This window comes from Scomber japonicus, chromosome 9 (genome assembly GCF_027409825.1).
Source record: "Scomber japonicus isolate fScoJap1 chromosome 9, fScoJap1.pri, whole genome shotgun sequence".
In the NCBI taxonomy this organism is placed as follows: domain Eukaryota; kingdom Metazoa; phylum Chordata; class Actinopteri; order Scombriformes; family Scombridae; genus Scomber; species Scomber japonicus.
In genome coordinates, this window is record NC_070586.1 from 8,106,093 (window position 1) to 8,122,344 (window position 16,252).

The window sequence follows — 16,252 nt, forward strand, 5'->3', positions numbered from 1 at the left end:
GTTACATAATTATAAATAAAGCTTTGAAGAATATAATTCACTATACTAATCCTGGTAATACATTTCCAGACTTTCCTCATTTAAAAAGAGAAATAAACCTCCAATCCAAAATCTGTATGAGAAAAGAGGCTGGAGCTCATTCTTGTCTGATTCTCTTCCATTTAGTTTAAATCATTCAGCATTGCTCTTTTTCATAGTGCATCTATTGTATATGTGCTGTTTAGTCTGTCAAATCCATTCTCCTTACCAGCTTAATGTCCTGAACCAAGGGAGCTCATAGGAATGGTAAACTCTGTAGCCGATGGTGATGATTTCTTGGAAACACTTGATTTGGACACTCATGACCTAAAATCAGATGATGAAACAGAGCGAAAACATGACGTAAAAACACAGTAATTTAGTTAGTGAATCCACAAAAAGCCTCGGAGCCTCATCAGAAATGACAAGAAAGAAGAAGAAAGTACTGACAAGCAGGAGTTACTGTATATAAAGACTTTAATTCATTGTCACTTACCACTAATATAAGAGTGATAGGTCCCATATAGATGATGAGGAAAAAGCCGAAAATCATGGCTAAAGACAGAACCCCTCGTATCCAGTAGTTCTTCCATCTGTGGAGAATAGAAACTCTGATTTAATGATGTACATAAAACTATTCCCTCCTCCACAAAACGGCATGATTTACTGTCTGACTTCATGCCTATAAGTTCAGTTTACGTCAAATAAACTGCATAAAATTCCTCATCAGATCCGTGAAATCATGAGAGTAGATTTATGATTAGCGGAGTTTTTGAATTTAAAGGACTGATGTAATTTTATATCAGCTGACTGGTGGAGTTGAGACAGTGTTTGTTTGTTTCTGGCGTTTATGAATGACTGACAGGAACAAGAACAACTTAGGGACTAGTTAGTTAGTTCTGTCTGTCCTTCCTTCCTCCCTCTCTCCCTCCCTCCTTCCTTCCTTCCTTCCTTCCTTCCTTCCTTCCTTCCTTCCTTCCTTCCTCCCTCCCTCCCTCCCTCCTTCCTTCCCGCCTTCCTTCCTCCCCTCCTTCCTTTCTTCCTTCCTTCCTCCCTCCTTCTTTCCTTCCCTCCTTCCTTCCTTACTCCCTCAATCCTTCTTTCCTTTCCTCCTTCTTTCCTTCCCTCCATCCTTCCTTCCTTCCTCCCTCCCTCCCTCCCTCCTTCCTTCCCGCCTTCCTTCCTCCCCTCCTTCCTTCCTCCTTCCTTCCTTCCTCCCTCAATCCTTCTTTCCTTTCCTCCTTCTTTCCTTCCCTCCATCCTTCCTTCCTTCCTTCCTCCCTCCTTTCCTTCCTTCTTCCTCCCTCCTTTCCTTCCTTCTTCCTCCCTTCCTTCCTTCCTTCTTCCTCCCTCCCTCCCTCCCTTCCTCCCTTGACTCGAAGACAACAGGAGGGTTAAACGTGTTAGCATTTAAACATTTGAAAGTCAGACCTAAGTAAAGCTGAGTCTGATGGGAACGTCAGTTTTGCAGGTATTTTGGTAATAAACTGCACAGATTAAATATTTCTAACTAGCTCTAGAAGAAAAGTTTAGGTTATAATTTAATCCTAAAAGAGGTGTAAATGTCTGAAGCAAACTGTACAGCAATCTATTCATTACTTGATGAGAAATTTCACTCAAAAACTAAAATGTGAGCCTCATAGTGGTGATTAGGATATTTCCCCTGGCAATCATTAATGTCTGCTCAGAGTTTGGTGCCAATCAATCATGAAGAAAGTTAAAGATCCATGACCGTGATGAAGGTTGCAAGCTGAAACGCGTTGATCTATTAATAAACTTCTTCTATACTACAAGTGTTGGTGGAGCTTTGACTTCCTTACGACTTTTATCCCCTTCTCCTTGGAACTTGGAAGTAGGTGAAGTTACCAGTTATCCAGAATTACGCTATCTCCTTATCGTACAATAACATAATTATCAGCATCATCATATCATCTTATCATATGATACACTGACATGACCTTGATCTTTTTTTTTTTTACCTCAGTATTGCCACACTTGACATTAGCAGCTAAGAGGCTAATCATGTCTGGCTAAGCATTTCCTCACTGTGTTCATCCTGAGTGGAGACTGCAGGAGAATTAGAGGCTAAATAACGGTCCTCAAACACAATGGCAGTGTAGCACCAACTCTACAATCCCACCCCCCATTATTATGATATTATATTATCATTATATTATAAAATGATCTTCAAATGACAATAATATAATTTATCACGATTAGGGATGTTTGATATTGACTTTTCTGCTGATATCCAATATTCCGATATTCTCCAACTCTTAACTTCCGATATCACCCGATACCGATATAAGCAGGCTTTTTACACCAAAACTGTTAGCTAACAACATAACATATCTCCTATTGTTGAATGGACGGAATTTTGCAGCCGTGTCCCGCCCCTAAACACTTCTTATTGGTTGAAATGTACACGCTGCTTCCTGTTGACAAGCTAGCTAGCAGAGAGAGAACCGAGAGAACAGAGAACAGCAAGCATGTTGCATGTCAGGACAGTTTCACGCGAGATTTCGTCGCCGGTTCGCTCGCTTGTTCGCTGTATGTCAGGATGCAGAGTAATGGTGGCTCTATAGGCAAACTTTATAGGATCAGTAAAGTCAGTAGGATTCATCCTCTAGGTGATGTCTGCATACAATTTTGCTGCACTATAGCTGCACTTTAGGGCCCTTTTTTAGTTTTATAAAATGTAATGTTTTTATATATATATATATATATATATATATATATATATATATATGTATGTATGTTATAATTGGTCCTATAATAGAAGGTCCTTTTTATTTAGTTTATCATTTGTATTGTTGTATAAATTAGTTTTTTGTTTTTTTCTATATCACTATTTTTTGAGCTTCTGTAGCAATGAATTTCCCCCACTGTGGGATCAATACATTTATCCTTATCCTTATCATTCACTTAATTGTTAGTTGAGATGTTTCACTGTAAGAGTAAAAGCTTTGACCTGTAAGTGGCACTAAAGGGAATCACCAAAATCAGTAGGATTCATCCTCTGGGGAACATGAATATCGGCACTAAATCCTGCCAATCCTTCCAATAGTTGTTCAAATATTTCACTAAAGAGTAAAATGTGGCACTAGAGGCAAACTGAGGGGATCATGAAAGTCAGTAGGATTCATCCTCGGGGGAAACATGGATTTAAGTACAAGATTTAAAGATAATCCACTCAATACTTGTTGAGATATTTCAGTGTGAGCAGTAGTGGAGCGACACACACATCCCCCCTTTTTTTCTTTTTTAGCTACGCAGCTTGTGTGTCTAAAAACTGTGGAATGAGGCCTCGTTCTCTCTGGACTGTTTTTCACAACACGTCATGTTGTACGTGTTGCTGTGAAGCAAACTGCTGCACTGCCTGCTGCCTGCGAGCAAAACAAAAGAGGGGAAACAGCAAAAAAAAAAAAAAAAAGAAAAAAGCTGCACAGGAGCCAAGCAGTGCAGAGAGCCTGGTATGAATGGAGGAGAAAAAACAGCTGCATCATGAAAAAAAAAAACCTGCTGCTGCTTCCACTCAGCATTATGCTCTCTCTCTCTCTCTCTCTCTTCCTCTCTCTGACTTCATCCCACCATCACCATCACTCACTCTCTCGCCTTTCTTATTAAAACTACCTCCTCTCTTTCCCCTTCAAGTCCATCTCTTCATCCCTCTCTGCTGTGTCACTTCGCTCGCTCCATTCATCCATCGTCATCCCTCCCTCCTCCTCCTTATCTCTACTACATCCATCTGTTTCTGTGTCTCTTCTAGCTCTCTTCTTCTAATTCTCTCTCTCTCTCTCTCCCCCCTCTCTCTTTCTCTTTCTCTCTCTCTCCCCCTCTCTTTCCCCCTCTCCCCCTCTCTCTCTCTCTCTGTCCCTCCCGCTCCCTCTCTCTTTCTCTCTCTCCCCCTCTCTTTCCCCCTCTCTTTCCCTCTCTCTCTCTCCTCTGTCCCTCCCTCTCTCTCTCTCCCTCCCCCTCCCTCCTCTCTCTCTCTCTTCTTCTTCTCCTCTCTGCAGTCTGTTCATTCACATGTTTCTCTGCAGCACCACCACCACCACTACCAGCAGCAGCAGCACACTGACTCTAATGGCGGTTGAGCCTGCAGGGATTAGTGCTTCCCTCCTCGTGAGCCTTTAAGCCCTGTGACCTGGCCGTCACTCATCGGTCACACCCTCTACTCCTCATCTGTATATCAAAAAAAAAAAAAAAAAAAAAAAGGGGGGCCACCTCGTTCCGTTTGTGTTCAAAGCGCCGGAGAACTGCAACACAACACCGAATGTAACCGTCCTGAACATGCTGGCGTTAATATAGTAAATTGTGCAGTATCAGTTTGTGCTGAGTTAAAACTTCAATGAATTTCTTCTCTGATAACTTCCTCGTGTTTATTTTAAGATTCTGGCACTTAACATTACATTCATGCACTAAATATACCAATATAACTCCACAAGGGTCAGTGAACTTTTTAGTGTCCATGTGGTTAAGTCAAATTATATATATACACATACTACAAATTTTAAAAGGAGATAACTGTGTGGTTTAGTCAAATTTAAAGGGTTAAAATATGAAAATAAACGTATTAATAACTTGCACACATTCTTTTTTGTGGACTCAGCATCAAATCTCTGCTTTTAATCCATTTAGAGAGAATATATTAGAGGATTATGGTAAAAATGTCTAAGTGGTGTAACCATAAAAACTTTGTATCAAATAATTCAACTTGCTTAAAAACAGTAAATAGTCAATAAAACAGCATATCAACTAGTTTGGCATGATCCTACATTATAACTTTTATATTAAATAAAGCTAATGGAATACTATTGTTCTAAATATTACATTTAATCTGGGTAACCATGGAGATCAGGACACATTTACATGTTTTACACTGTAGGTGGATAAAATATTTAATATTTATCTTTTGTGGTTACACCATTTGACATTTTCAGGAGCATTCAGTCTTACTTTTGGTTAAAAAATGGTTTAAATGTCATTTCAAATGATATAAAACCAACAAAAATACTTAAATGTACATTTTAACAAACCGGATGCTGCTTTTAAAACTATTTTTTAAGATATTTTTGAATTGCTCACTGACCTATATATGAAGATTATACTCCATACTACAACTTATATGTTAAATATAAGGACAGAAAAACAGATTTCTGAAGCCGTGCAAAAATAGCACCATAACAACTTTACTAAACTAAACTGGTTTTAATTAAAGCCATCACTAAAACAACATAGTATTCCTATTCCCATCATTTTCCTGTCGGAGTGAAAACAGTTGTGTGTGCTGCTGTGTTAAAGGACAATAAAACACTTGATGCCTTTTTATGTTTTATGCAAAGCACTTTGAGTTGACTTATTGTTTAAATGTGCTTTACATATATATTTGCATGGAGTTAAACATAAAAGATCAATAAATGAAGTCAACAACAGGAAACATACTATTCACCTGGGAGCCAACTATACTTAATACAGCAGGTTATCAGCATATATTTTACAGTTACATAAGAAAATACTGCAGGAAAGTGGATTTTAGGTTTTTTTTGCACACCTCACTGACTGGTTAATCTTTAAATTGGGTATTTTCTAGGATGAAGCACCAACCTTACTATTAGCTTCTTGTCATGTGGGGAAATGACTATGCGTTACTCAGCTGTTGTGAATCACTTTCAATGAGAGTGTTGGTTAAGAAAAACAAAGGTTAAATCCTGTGTGGCATTCAGGGAGTTAAACTACAGTAGTTACTTTCTAAACTCTAAGCTTTTATGAATCAGCAAATCCATAAAGCAACTGCATTTCCTTTACTGCATCTCACATCTATTTCTGGTCCAATTAACCTACATGCACAGAGAAAGCATGATCAATATCTCTGTTGAGGCCATTTCTATGAAAAATGGAGGGAAAACATGCTTGTTACAGCAACATTGCGGCTCAACAAGACCTCAGGCTTTTGGCTTTTCTGGTTCACAGCATGTAAAACCAGTCGGTCATCTGACCTCAGGCCTTGAGATTTGCATTTTTGCAAAAGGAATTTGAGCTCTGTGGGTTGAAGTTTGCATTTAATCCTGTTTGTAATCTAAGAAATCTAAGATTATATCCGTGCTCCACTTCCTGTTGCAAGTGGCTGTGAAATCAAGCAGGAAGTACATGCAGGCTAGTAGAGAAGCATGTAAATATAAACCTGATTTACTTATTTCTTTTACTCTTTGGACCAAGGTTATTATAGTTTTGACATTTTCTTTAGTTTTTATTTTTCTTTAGATTTTCAGTTTGCTTTTTTATTTCAGTTTAGTTCTAGTTAGTTCAACAAGTGATTTAGTAGTTTTAGTTTGGTTTTATTTTGAAGGAATTGACTAGTTTTAGTTTGGTTTTATTTTGAAGGAATTGACTAGTTTTAGTTTGGTTTTATTTTGAAGGAATTGACTAGTTTTTAGTTTGGTTTTATTTTGCAGAATTGACTAGTTTTAGTTTGGTTTTATTTTGAAGGAATTGACCAGTTTTATTTTGGTTTTATTTTGAAGGGATTGACCAGTTTTATTTTGGTTTTATTTTGAAGGAACTGACTAGTTTCAGTTTAGTTTTTATTTAGTTTTAGTCTTAGTTATCTATAATAACCCTGGTTTGGACTCATCTGTGCTCCACTTCCTGTTGCAAGTGGCTGTGAAATCAAGCAGGAAGTACATGCAACCCTTGATTTACTTATTTATTTTACTCTTTGGACATGAGAATCCACATCTCAGCAGCACACCAGGGCTCGTTGGTCTTTGCTGATTTGCCACAACGTCGTAGAAAGCCCTCCGAGCTAAAATAGACTCCCATGTGAACATATAATCTTAGATTAGTAAACCCTAAGTGTTCATTGATCCTACCACACACACACAGCAGAGTGGTAGGATCAAGCTTCAAAGTAATGCCTATAAAATATCTAAGCGGTGCCAAACTCTAGTATGCACTTAGGAGAACAAAAATCAAATTGTTGGCATCCACTTCCTGTGTGTATTGAACTGTGTGTGTACCTCGGGGGAAGCCCCTCCAGAGCTTTGTTCAGGCATTGTGGAGTGTTGTCCGTGTCTCCCGAGGAGAGAGGAGCATCTGGAGTGTCTGCTTTGGAGTCGCCGTCACATTCTCCCTCCGCGTCAACCTGCAGGCCCAACCTGTCATCGCCGTCAGTCTCCTGCAGACACACACACACACACACATTTATGTTATGATAGATATTCAAATAGTGACTTAAGATAGGGAGTGTTGACATGATGCATAATAACAACCAGTGTGCACACAAGCGATAACGGAGGAGGTAAAAAGCGATGCACTGTGAGAGCTGCTGCAATGCAAAACCATAAGTAAATGTTTTAATGTTAATGTTTAAGGCGATGGAATGTGGTGTGATGTCACGTGATGTCATAATGGCGTCCGGTCTGAGCCAGGAAGGAGGCACAAGGTGGTTTAACTAGGCCAGAGTTTAGTCTCTCGTATGGCAGGATGGGGGGAGGAGGAGGAGACTGAATAACTGGTGCATGTGTCCTCTAAGCTTGGCTGCGATTCAAGTAGGTCTGCGAGTGAATGTGTGTGTGTGTTTATGGAGGTGTGTGTATCCATGTGTTTGTGTGTGTGTGTGTGTGTGTGTGTGTGTGTATGTGTGTGTGTGTGTGTGTAACAAGTTTCCTTTTTTAAACCACAGACAGCCTCCAGGAATTAAAAACCTTCAGATGGTCAGTGACTTGATCCAACATAATATGATCCTACATCAGGACTGTAATAGAAGGTAGAAATTAACTCATTTTGAAACATTTATTCTTAAAATGAGCAATAATGTGGATAAAATATGTTCAGATTATCTACGCCGTTAAATGAAATGTCACAAAAAGACAGATTTTAGCATTTTTTCCCCATTTAGTTTATTTTTTTCTAAATGCAGCGGTTTGTCCATCATTTAATTAAATTATAAGTATAATGCAATAATTAATATATGCTTGTATAATATGTTTAGTATTACTGCTATTAAAAAATTGTATCTCACTATTTGAAACTGACTATTTTGTTTCTTTTAACCTTTGTGTCGTCCTCCCGGGTCAAATTGACCCCGTCTGTTTTGACTGTTCCTTCTTTCCTTCCTTCTTCCATCCTTCCTTCTTCCCTCCCTCCTTCCTTCCTTCTTCCCTCCTTTCCCTCCTTTCCTTCCTCCCGTCTTCCCTCATTTCCTTCCTTCCCTCCTCCCTTCCATCCTCCCTCCCTCCCTTCCTTCCTTCTTCCCTCCTTTCCATTCTTCCTTCTTCCCTCCTTTCCTTCCTTCCTTCCTTCCGTCTTCCCTCCTTCCTTCTTCCCTCCCTCCTTTCCCTCCTTCCTTCTTCCCTCCCTCCTTCCTTCCTTCTTCCCTCCTTTCCCTCCTTTCCTTCCTCCCGTCTTCCCTCATTTCCTTCCTTCCCTCCCTCCCTCCCTTCCTTCTTCCCTCCTTTCCTTCCTTCCTTCCTTCCTTCCTTCCGTCTTCCCTCATTTCTTTCCTTCCCCCCTCCCTCCCTTCCATCCTTCCTTCCCTCCTCCCTTCCATCCTTCCTTCCATCCTTCCTTCCTTGACTCGAGGACAACAGGAGGGTTAACATACTCAAATGATCCAAACCTGAAGTGAAGTAAATCCAAAAGATTAAAAAGTTTCAACCGTTTTTTTTCTCTTTACTGACTCAAAACAGCCATAAAAGGGGAAAGTTTGGTTCCACTCTCACCGTCACGGAGCTGCAGGATTACTGTCTGAGCATGACGGATCATGACTGAGCTGAAAGTCTACACCTGGATAGCAGGCTGCTGCTGCCCGGGAGGCAAACATCTTTATTTGTGTTGATGAATCTTTAATCTGCACAGTTTAACCCAGTACGAATGCCCAGTCAGGTTTAATCTGTTAAGTGCACTCATGTTTGGACATTAAAGTTTATTAAAAGTGATAAATATCCTGTCTGCATTATAAGTATCTGTCACAAGTGTTTCATATTTGAGTTATCATTGCAATAAATGTGTTTTTACATATATAGAATCTAAACCAATATACCAATAAATGCTTCTTATTCTAGAAAATAAAGAGAAAAATGGGTAAAAAATGCAAACATGCTGCTGATTATTCACATAAGTCCAACAAACTGAACTACAAATCATATTAGATACTTTTTCCCACTAATATTCAAAATAAAAGAGCTTTTCAATAAAGACTCATAATAACGAGCCTCTGAAATCATAAATACTAGCAGCTGTCCACGGCTGAGAGTCAATATTGCACTTAAAAGGAATTTTTATTATTATTATTTTCATTTATTTTATTTTATATTTTTTTCTTCTAATTTATTCTTGGTTATTGGTATGTTGTCCAAAAACTATCAATTACTGCATTACTAAGAGTTTAAACACATCAGTTTGTCAAGAATCGGCTCCAAAAGATGCATAACAGCGATCCTGATTTCAGTCTCCAGAGAGTAGTCCTGTGGCGGACGCTACTGAGCATGTGCAGGAATACAGCTCAGTTTACAGTGATTCTTTGTACTATACTGTAAATGTCTCAAGTAACTTCAGTATTATGTCAAGAGGTTGTGATATGTAGCAGAACAGGCTAGTTTGATTTCACACACACACAAAAAAAACAAAAAAAAAGAAATCACAGCAAGATCTGGAGGAAACAGGAAGTTGGAGTCTTTCAAAGCCAGAAGTGAAAAATCCTGCATTTGTAAAAAAGAAATCAACGTGCTGGCTCAGTCAAGATCGACTGAAGAGAACAAGGAGAGTAGTTCTGTGTAAAACGGACGCTACTGCAGGATTACGGCTCAGTTTACAGTGATTATTTGCACCACACAAAATCTGGAGGAAACAGGAAGTTCTCATCTTTCTAAGCAAGAAGAAAAAAAATCCTTTATTTGTTAAAAACTAAACATCAGCATCTCTTCTCTTTACTCTATTTTTAGCTTAATTTAATTTCCAATTTAACACTATTATATTGCCATATGTTGTTTTTATATTCTGTCCTGATGCATTTTATCTTGTATGTACTATCAATTACTGCATTACTAAGAGTTTAAACACATCAGTTTGTCAAGAATCGGCTCCAAAAGACGCATAACAGCGATCATGATTTCAGTCTCCAGAGAGTAGTCCTGTGGCGGACGTTACTGAGCATGTGCAGGAATACGGCTCAGTTTACAGTGATTCTTTGTACTATACTGTAAATGTCTCAAGTAACTTCAGTATTATGTCAAGAGGTTGTGATATGTAGCAGAACACACACACAAAAAAAAAATTAAAAATCACAACAAGATCTGGAGGAAACAGGAAGTTGGCGTCTTTCTAAGCAAGAAGTGAAAAATCCTGCATTTGTTAAAAAAAGGAAACATCAACGTGCTGGCTCAGTCCAGATGGACTGAAGAGAACGAGGAGAGTAGTTCTGTGTAAGGTGGACGCTACTGAGCATGTGCAGGAATACAGCTCAGTTTACAGTGATTCTTTGCACTACACAAAATCTGGAGGAAACAGGAAGTACTTTCTAAGCAAGAAGAACAAATCCTGCATTTCAGCATCTTTATTTTGGAAAAGAACTAAACGTGCTGGCTCAGTCCGGATCGACTGAAGAGAACGAGGTGTGGTTGGTGTTTTTTTTTTTTGCAGATTTAGCAGGACTGCTGAGCACATGGCCTCAGACAGTCTCACATCATTAATAAATAAGAGAAGCGACATCCTAGAGTTTAACACCAACACTTCTGCTCTTCACTTAACAAACAGTAATGTTCTATAATGTAACACAGAGGGGCTTTTTCACCCCTTAAATAAGCTATTATTAACTCCAAGTAAAAAAAAAAAATTCCTCTTCCTCTTCACACACACACATGCACACATTGTGGAAGATTAAGTTCCCTTTTTGCACTTGAGAGACTCGCTGATGCTCCTGGATGGGGCCTTTTTTGCCTTTCATGGTAGCTTCTACTCTCACACTGCTAAATACGGTTAGTAGGGGGCATCAGGGTTAAACCAGAGGGCTTTTCATTTAGAATGGGGGGGGGGGGGGTCGCCTTAGTTAGTTATAGTGTTTGAGTTGAGGCGGAGAAGAGGTGTAACTGTAGATTTCTACTCAGGTTTTAATGAGGAAACGTTGATGCCTGCAGGAGGAGACAGTGGAAAGCTACATGGTCCGATATGGAGATGTAGAACTAAATATCTTGACTGAAAAAGGGAAAAGTTACTGACTGAACAGACACATGCACACTGAAGAGGAAATAAGATGATACTCTCTCAAAGTTTCATTTTCAACCACCTTAGTAAGAAATGGACAGCAGGCTAAACTAGCTGTAGCATGTTAGCTTTAGTTTGTCTTTTTTATTATTGCACAAGTATTTCAGAGTCTGCCACTGTGGAAAAAGTAGAGCTGCAACTAATTATTATTTTCATAATCAATTAATCAACTGATAAATCAATCGTTTAGGTTCCAAATCTTACAAAATAATAAAATAAAATAGTCCATTAATTCCCCAGAGCCCAAAATAATGACTTCATATACCTTGTTTTTCTCATTCAACAGTCCAAAACCCAAAGATATCTCATTTATAAAGACATGACTGATCCTTCTTTCCTACCTTCCTCCTCCTCACTTTCTTTCCTTCTTTCTGTCCTTCCTTCCTCCCTCAGTCCTTTTTTCATTCCCTCTTTCCTTCCTTCCTTCCTTCCTTCCTTCCTTCCTTCCTCCCTCCCTCCCCCCTTCTCTCTTTCTTTCCTCCCCATCCCTTCCTCCCTTCCTTCTTTCCTACCTTCCTTCTTTCCTTTCTCCCTTCTTTCTTTCCTTTCCACCCCTTCCTTCCTCCCTCCTTCCTTTCCTCCCTTCCTTCTCCCCCCCTTCCTCCTTTCCTTCCACCTTCCTCCCTCCTTTCCTTCCTCACTCACTCCTTTCCTTCCTTCCTTCCTTCCTCCCTCCCTTCTCCCTCCCTTCCTTCTTCCTTCCTTCTCCCTCCCTTCCTTCTTTCCTTCCTCCCTCCCTCCCTCCCTCCTTTCCTTCCTTCCTCCCTCTCTCCTTCCTCCCTCTCTTCTTCCTCCCTCCCTTCTCCTTCTTTCCTTCCTTCCTCCCTTCCTTCCTTGACTCGAGGACAACAGGAGGGTTAATTTCTCAGCCTTACTTCAGTGTAACAACCAACATCTCTTTGATAATAACACATTTAATTTACTTTAGTAATTATTATGACACGTTTGATGATGAATGATGTAATTAACAGAGACGACATGTTGAAACATTTCCTACCAGCTGACTGTTTACCTGCTTTTCATTAAGCAAACTGTTTGGGATCAGTATGAGTCATCGAGCTTTTCATCATCATCATCATTTCAAGTTTTGCAAAACAGTTTGGTTGCACCATGCAGCTCTCTAAAAATACACATAGTCGTTTAATTGTGTGTGTTTAATGTTACAACATGGTACGCTGATATATGCATGAGGCCTGCTGAGGTTATTTATTCAGGAACACTTCAGAGTCTCCAACGAAGCAAACTAACTACTACTCACTGCTAAGCACAAACTTTTCATTTCTGCAGAATTCACAGCATGAAACAAGCCTCAGTTTTCTTGGTTTAACCTTCCTGTCATCCTCCCGGGTCAAATTGACCACGTCTGTTTTAACTGTTCCTTCTTTCCTCCCTACTTCTCTTTCTTTCCTCCCTCCCACCTTCCTCCCTTCCTTCTTTCCTCTGTCCTTCTTTCCTTCATTTCCTTTCTTCCTCTCTTCTTTCTTTCTTTTTCCTCCCTTTCCTTCATTCCTTCCTTCCCTTCCTTATTCCTTCCTCCCTTCCTCCCTCCTACCGTTCTTCCTTCCTTCTTTCCTCCATCCTTCCTTCTTTCCTCCATCAATCCTTCCTTCCTTCCTCCTCTCCTTCCTTCCTCCCTCCTTCCTCCCTTACATCCTTCCTTCCTCCCTCCCTTCATTCCTTCCTCCCTCCTTTCCTTCCTTCTTCCTCCCTTAGATCAATCCTTCCTCCCTCCCTTTCTTCTTCCTCCCTCCCTTCCTTCCTTCCGTCTTCCTCCCTTCCTTCTTCCTTCTTTCCTTCCTTCCTTCTTCCTCCATCCCTCCCTCCCTCCCTTCCTTCCTTGACTGGAGGACAACAGGAGGGTTAAGTGCATTACTACTGTGTTGTACGCACAGCTACGGCATTATGACTTAATCTGCGTGAATGTACTCAAGCTTCTTAATTAAACTGTCAAACGCTTTTAATCTTTTGTTTGCCGAGGAAAAGTATGCTAACCGCTGTGTAATCACTGCACAGTCAAACACCTCAAACAACTTCTGCAAATCTGTGTGATAGCGATCCAAGTTATTCTACATCGGGTCAAACTAATCCTGGACTCCTTGAGTACCTGCAAATATAAAAAGAAAAGCCTCATCTTAGAGCAGAGGTGTCAAACTCATTTTCATTCAAGGGCCACATACAGACTAATTTGATCTCATGTGGGCCAGATCATTAAAAGATGGAAGGAAGGAAGGGAGGGAGGAAGGAAGGAAGGAAGGAAGGAAATAAGAAGGAAAGGAAAGAAAGACAAAAGGAAGGAGGGAAGAAAGGTAGGAAGGACAGACAGACAGAAGGAAGGGAAGAAGGAAGGAAGGAAGGAAGGAAGGGAAGAAGGACAGAAGGAAGAAAGGGTGGAAGGGTGGAAGGGTGGAAGGGAAGAAAGGAAAAAGGAAGGTAGGAAGGAAGGACAGATGGAAGAAATGACAGAAGGATGAAAGGGAGGAAGGAAGGACAGAAGGAAGGAAGGAAGAAAGGAAGGTAGGAAGGACTGATGGAAGGAAGGAAAAGAAGGAAAGTGGGCCGGATTGGACCCCTCGGTGGTCCGGTTCTGGCCCGCGGGCCGCATGTTTGACACCCCTGTCTTAGAGTAATAAAATGAGACATGAGAGCAGTCAAACTGTGTCGCTGTCTAACGTACAGTCAATGTTTCTCCTGCAGCCTGTGAGCCGGAGAGGCAGCAGAATGACTGTCCTTGCAGCTCAGCTCACCTCCCCTGTCATCTCTGTCCTCCTCCTCCTCCTCCACCTCCTCCTCCTCCTCTCAGCTATTAATGCCTTCTCTGCAGAGCAGCGGGAGGAAGAGGAAGAGGAGGAGGAGGAGGAGGAGGAGGAGGGAGGGGGGGGGGGTCAGTTGAGACAGGTGACGAGCTGCTAAAGCTGCATCCACACTGAGGCCTCGTTCAACTCAAGCAGCCACTAAACCATTTAGAGCTAAAAGTGATCAGCTGATTAATCAATTAGTCTAATTAATTGGTAAATCAATTCTTCTGGAGACCATCTAAGCCTTCAGTGATAGTAAACTGAATATATTTGAGTTTCCGATAAAGCAATATGAAGACTTTAGCTTCAGTCGATAATGATAATTGATAATAATTCTGACTACAATCATAATTAAAACAATTTAATCTCTTTTTTTATTCTTTTAACCTTCCTGTCGTCCTCCCGTCTGTTTTGACTGTTCCTTCTTTCCTTCCTTCCTTCCTCCTTCTCTTTTTCTTTCCTTCCTTCCTTCTGTCCTTTCTCCCTCCTTCTCTCTTTCCTCCCTTCCTTTTTTCCTTCCCCCTTCCCTCTGTCCTTCTTTCCTTCCTTCCTTTTTTCCTTTCTCCCTCCCTCCCTTCCTTCTTTCCTCTGTCCTTCCTTCCACACTTCCTTCTTCCCTTCCCTCCTTCCTTCCATCTTTCCTTCCTTCTTCCCCTCCGTCCTTCCTCCATCCCCCTTCCTTCCTTCCTTTCTCCCTCCTTCTCTTTCTCTTTCCTCCCTTCCATCCTTCCTTCCTTCTTCCTCCCTTCCATCCTTCCATCTTTCCTTCCTTCTAGTCTAACTTCCTTCCTTCCTTCCTTTTTTCCTTTCTCCCTCCCTCCTTCATTCCTTTCCTTCCGCCCTTCCTTCCTCCCTACTTTCCTTCCTTCCATCTTCCCTTCCTTCTTCCTCCCTTTCATCCTTCCTTCCTTCCTTCCTTCCTTCCTTCCTTCCTCCCTTCCCTCGAGGACAACAGGAGGGTTAAATTCATTCCTCAAAACATTTTCACCCAAAACTTCTTTCTAGTTTTCTTCAAAGCTGAAACACGACTGTGTCTTCTCTCTATACTCTAATCGATTACGACGGCACACACTGATAAAAATCTCTGCAACTCATTTCATTTCTAAAACACAGACAGAACGACTAGTATTTTGTTAACGCTCAACATTTCCTCCCTCAAGTCTTAACCACAGGCGGCCATCAAAGGCTCATGGGAAATGAGCTATGAACACAAGAATCATTGTTGTCTTTGATAAAAGAGGCTCAAAACTTTACAGCTGCTTTAAACCCAGTATCTAGTTTCTGTTTTTTCTTTTTTTCTTTATTTAAAGGCAGATGGAGAAAATCCTCTGTGGAAACATGACACCAAATGAACAGAAAACTATCTTTCACAGGTGGATTTTCACAGGCAGGGTATTTTTTTAACTTCTAATGGCTGAAAAGCAGGAAAGTATTAATATTTGGGTGATTTTTTTACATATAGTATCTGATATTGATATATATTTTAGTAGGAAACTTGCCAATGCAGAAGCAAAATAAGTAATTTCATAATTTAATTAAGCAAAAATTATCTTTTCTCTTCAAAAAACTGAATAAAAAACCCATTACACGTGATCATTAATGAATTATTATGAGGCTTTAAAACTATTGTGATCATATGAACTTCAAATTTTACAAAATAAAATTACATATTTACCCATTCAGACATTTCTGTTACACTCCTCTGTCTTTCATAAAGGTAGTAAATATAATACATATAATAAAAATATCATATAAATATAATAAAACAGTTTCCTCTCAGCATGTGAAGCCCATAAAAATACCTTAAATTGCTCCATAGAGGTTTATACATGTTTATAGAGTCATGTGCAATCAGGGATTTGAGGTTATTTGACTACAAACTACATATCTTATCATTTTGGACCATTATTATTATTATAATATTAATAAAAAAAACAACACAGGATCAAGTTTATCTACAGTTCACTCAGACAGAAAGAAGAAAAGAGAAATAAATATGCTCACCGATGACGTAAGCTCTGTGTCCTGAAGCATTAAAAGGAACAGATTTGATTTATTATATATTAAATAAAACTAAAAAATACTGTTTCTACGGCAGCAACAGTCAAGTCTACAACAGCAAACACTCAATTAATATCTCACTGGAAACAAATCTATAATGTCAATAAAATAAATAA

General features: G+C 39.9%; 1 protein-coding gene across 1 annotated transcript in view; it reads right to left on the minus strand.

Annotated features, from left to right (window-relative positions):
* cds1 (CDP-diacylglycerol synthase (phosphatidate cytidylyltransferase) 1) overlaps window positions 1–16,252 on the minus strand; it is a 51,955-nt gene that overhangs the window by 21,572 nt on the left and 14,131 nt on the right. Inside the window, exons 2-4 of the mRNA XM_053324961.1 lie at window positions 7,038–7,195; window positions 515–611; window positions 248–345 (exon numbers count right to left, since the gene is read on the minus strand). Of these exons, the coding sequence (XP_053180936.1) occupies window positions 248–345; window positions 515–611; window positions 7,038–7,195 (353 nt within the window). The remainder of the gene's footprint in view (window positions 1–247; window positions 346–514; window positions 612–7,037; window positions 7,196–16,252) is intronic.